The sequence below is a fragment of the Olea europaea genome, chromosome 17 (genome assembly GCF_002742605.1).
Source record: "Olea europaea var. sylvestris chromosome 17, O_europaea_v1, whole genome shotgun sequence".
In the NCBI taxonomy this organism is placed as follows: Eukaryota; Viridiplantae; Streptophyta; class Magnoliopsida; order Lamiales; family Oleaceae; genus Olea; species Olea europaea.
This window is the reverse complement of record NC_036253.1, coordinates 1,791,963-1,802,628: the sequence shown is the minus strand read 5'-3', so window position 1 is coordinate 1,802,628 and position 10,666 is coordinate 1,791,963. Positions and strand designations below refer to the sequence as shown.

At 34.9% G+C, this 10,666-nt stretch overlaps 1 protein-coding gene across 1 annotated transcript; it reads left to right on the top strand.

Annotated features, from left to right (window-relative positions):
- The first annotated feature begins 876 nt into the window (after nucleotides 1-876).
- On the top strand, nucleotides 877-5,178 carry LOC111365990 (protein SUPPRESSOR OF MAX2 1-like). The gene is made up of 4 exons (XM_022986592.1): nucleotides 877-2,644; nucleotides 2,982-3,267; nucleotides 3,351-4,381; nucleotides 4,466-5,178. Exons 1-4 carry the CDS (start codon nucleotides 1,368-1,370, stop codon nucleotides 5,007-5,009), a joined length of 3,138 nt encoding a protein of 1,045 aa, XP_022842360.1. The 5' UTR covers nucleotides 877-1,367; the 3' UTR covers nucleotides 5,010-5,178.
- The last annotated feature ends 5,488 nt before the right edge of the window (nucleotides 5,179-10,666 follow it).

Below are 10,666 nucleotides of genomic sequence, written 5' to 3'. Positions count from 1 at the left end.
AAACCACCTTTAAGTTCAATAAACAAATGTGTTTCTAACCAAATAGTTAATAATAATGCTATGTGTATACCTCATGGTGTACACAATGGATTACACCCTCCTCACGTGAAAGGTGTAATACTATGTGTTCACCACTGTACGCATAGTATTGTCCAATAGCTAAACCCTAAGAAGTCAAATACAATATGAGCGTTGAGTTTCATCAGCAGTCATGAAACTTGGAACGAAATCTCATTTTGATCACTAATATGCAGATGGTTCAATTTACCCGAATTTTAAAAGTTGGCCAAATTGAGATGACTTTGTTTAACTAAGAATGTTAGAAACCATGGTTTTCGTCTATTAGTCTAAAAAGCATCGTCAGAAATTCAAATGAAAACAGCAATTCAATAGGGAATAGGAAATGCTTGACTAACAACTCAACAATTTTCTAACCATATTTATACACATACAGACAAACAATCTCATTTGATCCTGTCAATTTCATTTTAGGTTCCATTTGAAAGGGATTTTGAAAATTCAAAAATTGATTTTGTGGATAAGAAATTATTTTTGAACATTACTAAATAATTCTTTAGAAGTGCTTTGTCAGATTAGAGGAATTTTTGAAAAAAACGCTAATGTTTGCTGAGAGAGCTTTTTCGCAAGACGCAAAAATTCTATTAAATGGACCTTAGTTAAACTTTTAGATAATTGATTGAACGGAAGTGGGCGACAACATGTGAATTTAATTTTTGTAAAAACATTACAAAAAAAATATAGCAGGTTACTGTACCAAGAAAGCATATTTTACCCAGAGATCCTTGCAACTGATAGTACTTCCATTGTCCCTATTTTCCATAAATTCCCTTCTCTCTCTCCCTTTATAACACAACAATACAAGAAACATTGCATGCTCCCTTCTCTGACACCTTCTACTAAATTTCTTTTTATGGCTTTTTCTGTGGTTGTATTAGAAAGTTGCTCCACTTTCTTCTCTCATTTATTATGCCATTCACGTTAATTCAAGAAAATCAGTGAGAACCGTTTATTATACCATTTTCATTTTTTGTGGGTTTTATGCTTTTAAGTGAAAGGGATGTGATCCTTCCCTTTCGCGTTGAATTTTCATACAGCTTTTTATGTGACGCATACAAAGTATTCACAATCCTATTCAAGATTACCAAAATTGAAGGAAACCAGTCAATTTCATACATATTGCCCCTCTTGGATTTCATTTTCTTTGCATAAATAATATTTTCTTCATTCTGAATTATTTGGTTTTGTTCATTTTAGCTGAAAATCTAAGTTTTGCAGCATTTCTTGGGTAAATATTTAGATTCTTGAGTTTAGGCCATTCATTGAAATCATCGATCTTGATAGAAAGGATGAGAACAGGTTCAAGTACCATTCAGCAAAGTCTGACGCCTGAGGCAGCAAGTGTGTTAAACCATTCCATTGTGGAGGCGGGCCGCCGGAACCACGGCCAGACGACTCCTCTACACGTGGCGGCGACTCTATTAGCGGCGCCATCAGGGTTTTTAAGACAGGCATGCATCCGTTCTCACCCCAATTCTAGCCATCCGTTACAGTGCCGGGCACTAGAGCTCTGCTTCAGCGTGGCCCTGGAGCGGCTCCCCACGGCCCAGAACATGGCTCCTGGGATGGAGCCTGGGATTTCGAATGCGTTAATGGCCGCCCTGAAGCGTGCGCAGGCGCATCAGAGGCGGGTGTGCCCTGAGCAGCAACAGCAGCCGCTGCTGGCCGTTAAGGTGGAACTGGAGCAGCTGATTATTTCGATACTAGATGATCCCAGTGTTAGCAGGGTTATGCGCGAAGCGAGTTTTTCTAGTCCTGCTGTTAAGACCACGATTGAAAAATTGCTGAATTTGAATTCGAATGCGAATGTGAATGCTCATAATCATGATGTTGGTGGTGCTAATGTGAATTTTGGAGGTATTGCACCCAGGAGGCTATCTAGTCCAGGTCAATTTTCAACAATGAGCATGCCAAAACCATCTCCGGTTGTTCAATTGCCTAATCGAAACATGTATCTGAATCCGAGGCTGCAGCAAGGGGATACTGGGCAGATTGGGAATCAAAGGAATGAAGAAGTGAAGAAAGTGATTGATATTTTGTTAAGAAATAAGAAAAGGAACCCGGTATTGGTTGGGGATTCAGAGCCTGTAGCCGTGGTGAAGGAATTGTTGAGGAAACTAGAGAAGAAGGAATTGGGAAATGAAGGGCCTCTGAGTAATGTTCAGGCAATTTCAGTTGAGAAACATTTTCTATCAGATAAGAATCAATTACCTATGAAGATAAAGGAATTAGACTGCTTGATTGAGAGTAGGATTAAGAGTGGAGGGATAATTCTTGATTTGGGAGATTTGAAATGGCTGGTGAAGCATCCTGTGGATTTTGGTGGGGTACAGCAACAGCAGATGGTTACAGAGATGGGGAGGACGGCCGTGGTGGAAATGGCGAAGTTATTGGCCCGATTTGGAGGGGAGGGTAGTGATGGTGATCATAAGCTTTGGTTGATTGGAACAGCAAAATGTGAAACTTATTTGAGGTGCCTGGTTTATCATACTACAATGGAAAATGATTGGGATTTGCAGGCAGTGCCTATTGCTTCGCGATCGCCTCTGCCAGGGATGTTTCCGAGGTATAATCTTGCAAAAATCTATTTGTGATGGTGCTTCAAACTGTTTAACTAGCCTTTCAACGAACGACAGTATAATTGTTTGTGTACTTGTTGATTAAATCTTGATATATTGGCGGTTTGCAACAATAGTATCTTTCAATTCTAAGGAATCAGAAGTCTTTGTTCATGTTCTTAGGAAATATTTTTTGGCCAAGCTATTAATTGTTCATTCATATAATATAATCAAAGACAGATTTTTAACTATAGTACTGCTTATACTAGGTTTTTGAGAAGTGTTTTTCCTTTCTTCTGTAGTTATCAATCATATCATTTTTCTGAATTGATCTGTGCATCTTAGGCTTGGAACTGAGAAAATTTTGAGTGCTCCTATAGAATCTTTGACTTCGCTTAAGAGTGTGCAGCCAGTTTTGGCACAGCGTCTTTCGGAGAAGTTGGATACTGCTCAGAGAACAACCTTTTGCTTGAGATGTTCAGAGAATTATGAGAAGGAGGTGGCAAAACTCACAGCCATTGAGAAGTCATTTTCCGAAGTTAAACCAGAAGCCACTCGACCATCTCTGCCACAGTGGTTGCAAAATGCCAAACTTGAGAGTCGGGATGCTATTGCAACTGATGACACACAAGTATGTTTTGTTCAACAATAGCTCTTAAACAACCAAGTTATATTCACGTGAAGGGAAACTTATATCGTTTATATTTTTTACAGGGCAAAGATCAAGGCATGCTTTCGAAGCAGAAATCTCTAGAATTACGAAAGAAGTGGAGGGATACATGCTTTAATCTGCATCCTGATTTTCATCGTAATCTCTGTTCTGAGAGAACAGCTCAAGCAGAAACTCTATCCATGATGAGCTTGAAAAGTCCATCCATGCTTGATCATTATCATTTCCAGCCTAAGTTGCAGACAAGCAAACCACTTGGAGAATCTCTGCAGTTGAACATAAATCAAGTTTCTAGTCGCACTGCATGTAGACCCCTGGCAAGTCCAGTGAGGACGGATTTGGTTCTTGGACTTAAAGAAACTGAGAGTGCACCCAAGAAAACCACTGAAGACCATGATAAAGATTCTGTGGGTTACATTTTCTATAAACCACAGATCAAATTTTTCGATAAGTTTGCGAATGAATTGGATTCTGTGTCATACAAAAACCTCCTCAAGGGCCTCATGGAAAAGGCGTGGTGGCAGGCAGAAGCAGCATCTGAAGTGGCTTCGGCCATAACACGGTGTAGACTGGGCAATGGAAAGTGGCGAGGTGCTGGATCAAGGGGTGACATATGGTTATTGTTCACGGGCCCTGACAGAGTTGCGAAGAAGAAGATGGCATCAGTACTTGCAGAGCAAACATGTGGGAACAATCCAATATTGACATGTCTTAGCTCACGACGTGATGATGAAGACTCAAATGTGAATTTCCGTGGTAAAACAGCTATTGATCGCGTTGCAGAAGCAGTTCGTAGAAATCCATTTTCAGTTATCATGCTTGAAGACATTGATGAAGCAGATATTCTGGTGCGTGGGAGCATAAAACAAGCAATGGAGAGAGGTCGACTCACTGATACTCACGGCCGTGAGGTCAGTCTCGGCAATGTCATATTCATTCTCACGGGAGATTGGTCGACAACCCATCCTAAAGATGGTCATTTTGTTGATGAAAAGAAGCTTGCCTCCATAGCAAGTGGCAATTGTCAGTTAGGACTCATAGTCAAAGAAAAGAGTGCGAAACGCCAAGGAAGTTGGTTATCATATGAAGATAGACCTACAAAGCCTCGGATCGAAGTTGGGTCCGNCAAAGAAAAGAGTGCGAAACGCCAAGGAAGTTGGTTATCATATGAAGATAGACCTACAAAGCCTCGGATCGAAGTTGGGTCCGGCCTCTCGTTGGACCTAACTCTTGCAGTAGACAATGAAAACGAAACTGGTGTATCTCACAATTCAAGTGATCTCACCATTGATCATGAAGATGTTCTAGACCTTGAAAACACGTATTTATCAATTACATCTGAATCTCACGAGCTAGTCAGCAATGTCGATGATTCCATTGCATTCAAGCCAGTCAGCCTCGCTTTTGTTTGCCATGAGATCAAGAAAACAATCTCAGTGAGATTTTCCTTGGTTGTAGATGACAACATGCCCTTAAATGTAGAAGACAATGTTATAGAAAAGATCTTAGGAGGGCTATGGCACGACCGAACCAGTCTACAAGAGTGGATAGAGAAAGTTTTAGTTCCGGGCTTCGACCAGCTCAAGACATGTCTACCCTCTGATGGTGGTGGTAGCAAGGTTGTGTGGCTCGTGATCGATTCAGAATCCGGTGGCCGAGGCAATGGAGATTGGTTGCCTAGTAGAATCACAGTAAAGGGTTGAGGTGATAATTTTTTTGTTTCTCCTTGGACATTGATGTAAATATGGCGCCATTAGGCAGAAGGTTAGGAAGAGAGGGTAAAAGGTTTTTTCAAGTCTTGTTTGTCAGAAATATTAACTTTTATTGTTACATTTAAGAGGATCAATAAAAAGATAATGGTTTTCTCAAGTACTGTTTCATTGCAAAATCGTAACATTCTTACCTTAAAAACAATTTAATTTACAATCTCTTATTATAGCAGTCGACATTAATGTTGTTCTATATGAGAGCTTGAAATGGATTGGTTTAATCGAAAGCTCTCGTCCATGGTTTTAAACGTCTTCTTCACTCCTTCAATCACTTGTGATAAATGTGTTCAAATATCAATTAGATTGTCGTGTGATGCTTATGAAAGCATGTCCCAATTTCAATTTCTAAGCATCATCCTAAAATGAAAAATTATAACTTTATAAAGTTGGTTTTCGTCATTTATATTGATTGTGTAATTACAGTGAAAGCTCAAACACCAAAATTGTTCATCTTGAAAGGGTTGAGTATCAACTTGTTGCTAATTTGACAATAGAATGAATCGAATAGTTGCAATTTTTCATATTTTGTTTTATTATGAGAGGATATTATGGTCATTTGACTAGTAAATGCTAGATCTACCGAACTGATGTGATGCTTAAGTAATAGACGGTCAAAAATGAGCTTTTCGGTTTGATTATGAACACCAAAATGTGGGCCCCATTATTAGTATGCTGCAGAAAACACGTATTTGCACGTGCAATATGTTCTCACCCACATCCTTGAAAATATATATATATTTTTTTTTTTTTTAAAAAAAACTCAGTTCCTACCTAAAATAGAAAAATAAATAAATAAAGAATTTATATAGTAAAATATTTACACATGAATATAAAAATCCTTTTATTGAAATGCCGCAAAAGAAAAGTAAGAAAAATTCATGAATCGATCAATTACATGCATGTATGCTCCATTTATAAATTATTGTAACCAGTATTAACTTTTTATTTTTTTGAGTCGATGCTCAATTTTTTATATATTGATTGATAGAAATGATTCCCATGTCGACACGGCATGAGAAGAATCACAGAAACATTTTGATTTTTAGCCAAATTGGCACATCCATTTGTAATAGATGATATGGCTAACAAGCAGCCGCCCTCTTTAATACCCTTACTTGCCCGAGACAAATATTAATTAGAAATACAAATTTCACTTCCCCACTCCCACCTCTCCAAATTAATGCATGGGCTTCCTTTCTTTGAATCTAGACACACGTAGAAAGATCAAATGAAGGACAATAATGAACATAACAAAAATGTTGCAATATTTGCTTTTTCTTTACTAGTTGTGTCGTATGTTCCATTCGACTCTCAAACAATCAGGGGCAAATCCAGAAGTTTAAATCAGCACGGGCGGTCGTTGACCATCTATCGTTGGCCGCAATAAAATATTAAAAATCCTTTTGATATCCATTTTTTTTCTTTTTCTTGCAAAAAATGCATTTTGGAATGGTGATTTGATGGAGAGCGTGTGACTAAAAATAAAGAAAAATTTTGAATTTACGTGTAATATTATTTTATTGAAGAACATATGGATGAAAAGAAGAAAGAAAATTGTAGTTTTAAAAAAGAGGGAATCGAACATAGCCTAAAGTATAAATATAACAATCATTTTGTTCAAATTGAATATATATAATTCTGTTATAAGAATAAATAGAACTCATCAAATAATATTGCTACCAAGTTTGTGTATAATTCAAAGAAAGAGTGTCGATTCGAAAATTTAAAATTGTTTGTATTAAAACAATCAAAATCGACAGATCCAGTTAGGGCGATGGATCCGCCACTGCAAACAATGCATGTGTTTACATTTATGATCATCTTCTTGTAGTTGAGATTGCTATTTTTCACATTATATTGACCTAGTACAATGCCTTCGCGTACATAAATTATCAATGACGTGATTGACGGATTAAATGAGGTGGTTGCATAAGATATCTATACATAATTATAAAATTTCATTTAAATTATCAACCTTACAAAGAAAAATATGAAATTTTTAACATATTCTTAACAAGATGGAGGCTCATCGAAGAATATCAATCTTGAAATTTTATTGTTGGTTTGCGCTTTAAGCCATTTGAATTATTAGTTTTAACTTTTTGAGTTTATATACTATATTCAATCTTGAAAAATCATCTTAAAATGACAATTTTATCTGAACGAGGTGTAACTCAAGTCCTTCGACGTTATTTATTTGTCACTTTTTCATGAAAATTATAAATGTATCAAGGTGTAAGATATAAATATAAGAGTGCGTTTAATTGTCAATACTTTTCATGGAAAAATGTTATCCTTTCATCAAAATTTCTACTTTTATGCTATTTGATTAATATTTTTTTCCATGAAAAATATTTTTCTACTTTTGGTCACGTGATCACATTTTCCTTGAAAACAAGGTAAATATTTTATTTAGGAGAAGTAGATTTTTATTTTCTAAGTAATTCATTCTCTCATCTACCCACTCTCTTTCCCACCTACCTAACAATAAAAAATGGACAACTATAACATGTTATAAGTTGAAAGTAAAATCAATCAAACAGATTAAATTAACAATTTTTATGCAACTAATTTCTAGGCAATTCAATCGCCTATAATTTATTTATTTCCATGCAAATTTCATACTTCCAATCAAAAACTTCCTAAATCTAACTTGTAACAGATATATTAGAAAATAACTTAAATATTTAGACCAACATATTTAACGAAAACATTAATGTGCAAAAGAAGAAATGGAAAGTCTAATGCCACACAAACTCTATCCAGATTCCATCAAAATCGGGAATACTTTCTAAGTTGTCAGCAAAATAAGCCAAACAAGACCAAATTTTGTATGCATTGAAAGCACTATGCAATGGAAAATTATCTTCAAATTTATTAAGACTAGATTAAATGTGAATATTATGAAAATAGGGCAAATACATCGTGTTTAACTTCAAGTAATTACTAATTTAATTTAAAATTGTAGAAATACAAAATACGATTACATTCACAAATGAGTAAAGAGACGTGGAGATATGAAAAAACAAAAATTAGTAAAAAAAAATAATAATAATTAATAAATAAATAATTTTAAAAGCATAAAATAAATAATTTACATATTGCGATCAAAATTTGTCATCTATCAACGGTCTTAAAAAAAATCTCCGGAGACGTCGAAAATATTGTTTAAAAAAAGAAACAGGTAATTCCCACGATACTTCATACCCAAGTAATTGGCCATATAATGACTTTGATCATCGACTTATAAAGAAAATATGTTAAATAAAAAAAATGGAGAAATCAATAATTATTATTATTATTATTATTATTATTTGGAAAAAAGTGAAATAATAAATCAAAATAGAAAGTATAATTGGAACATATAAAAACTTTTAATCTTTAAATTAAAAGATGATATTAATTATATATAAAATGTATGTTAACATATTTAAAAAATACAACAGTTTATGTAATAAGGAGATATCCTTAATTTAGAGGGTGTTTTGTGTATATTAAATTAGATTTTTAGTATATTTTAATAGAAATTTTTAAAATTTGTGCTTAAAAAGTTGTGGGACTCGTGAAAGATATTAATGTTAATTGTTTAACTTTGACTCAAATTACTTAACAAGGAAATAACTTTTAATTAATAACTCACGCCAGAGATAAGGTAACGTGCATGGCGGCCTAGCTCATGTCGATTCAACCTTTTTGCAATAAAGACCATTGACTCACTGGCCATCAAACCGTTAACTCTCTCTCTCTCTTAACTCACTCTCTATCAGACCGTTAACTCTCTCTCTCCCTCGCTCATATTAAAACATTAAGCATGTTTGGCTAAGAATAATTATAAGTCAATACTCATTTGGCACATTTCATAATCCATTTATATTTCAACAAATTTACATTGTATCCACATATTTAATGAGACTCGCAATTATTATTCACCCTATTAACGCTCCGAGTGTTATTGCATGACAATTAACTCTCTCAACTACTCCTTAACTCTCTCTCTCTCTCTCTCTCTCTCTCTCTCTCATATTTAAAGATTAAGCATGTTTAGCTAAGAATAATTATAAGTCAATGAATTATTCTACTTTGCCAGAGGATTTGACATCCTCCTTGACGGATTTGTAGGTTGATGAAATGGTGAATATGTTTCAAATAGTCCAATTACAGAATGTCATGTGTCATTATGTCAATATATTTATCAAGGAGGTGGGCAATGTAGCATGACTGATAAGTCAATACTCGTTTGGCACAGTTCATAAATAAATTATATTTCGTCAAATTTACATTATATCCATACATATTAAATGAGACTCGAAAATACTATTCACCCTATTAACGCTCCACATGTCACGTCTTCTTATATATCTTCGAATGATCTAGTCAAGTTTTCAAACGCGTAGATCATGACATCAGTTGCATCAATAATAGTACTAATGAATCAATTATGTTAAATTTGGCCAAACCGTTCAAAATTTGTATATATTGAATCGAGTTGGAGTTATAAAATTCTTAACTAATCCTTCGATTAATATATGGGGAAATAAAGATTGTCCATATAACCTTGAAAATTGGTAGATAAATTAATAAGGCAGGACGTGGTTAATGGATTACTTCAAGAGTAAAGAATGCATTGAAAAAATAGAAGCTAATTCTTTGAAACTCTATCTCTCGTTTTAGTGTAATTCCAATTCTGAAAATAGGTAATAACAAGAAGTTAAAAGTATTAGTTGAGGTTAAAGGGCTCTCTTAACTTAATTTGTTTCTCTTTGCTTTTGTACAAAGTCTCTCTCAATTCCTTTTTTCAATTTTACCCTTCAATTGACAAACACAGATTACAAATTTCTCCATTAATTTCACCTTAAATTATCCATTTCAGGGCAATTTGGGATTTTAAAAGGAGTCATGCTGGGAACCAGGTGAACCCCTACGGAACACACACAAACATGGGTGGGGTGAGATTTTTGGGGTCATTTTTTAATGAGGTGCGTGGGACCTACCTCATGTAAGGGATCTGTAAAACATCTGTAAGAATGGCCTTGTACATCAATCAAAATCCTTTTAAAAGAGGCCTGCAAACTTTAGGTGACGATAGTAAAAAATTCCATTAATGCTTCTGTTAAAAGATTGATAATATGTTGTTCAGCGTCCCACAGAGTTTGAATGGAAAATTATATGATAAAAAAAAAAAAGGCTCAAAACTTGTGTTTGTATACATGTCCACATTCTTAGAAAGTAAACAATTATCTTACTAGGAATATAGAATAAACTTTTTCACCCTCAAAAAGTAGAGGTGACATGTGAATTTGTTCCTCTCTCAACTTTTCTAATAGTAAAGATAATAGTGCACCTGATGGGGTGATCGAGTTGGTGGAATAGGTGAGCGCGGAGGTCTTTGATCACGAGTTCAATTCCCTCTATCAACACTTTCTCAGTCGAATCTGTCGCACCGAATTTGTTTAGTGTGGTGATGTGAATAATCCTACGGATTAACTTGAAGACGTGCTACTGCTGCTGTTTTTTAAAATTATTGCTATGTTGCTAGAGTCTGCTGCTATTTTTCAGTTATTGTTATTCTGTTAGAGTACAATATTAGTGAA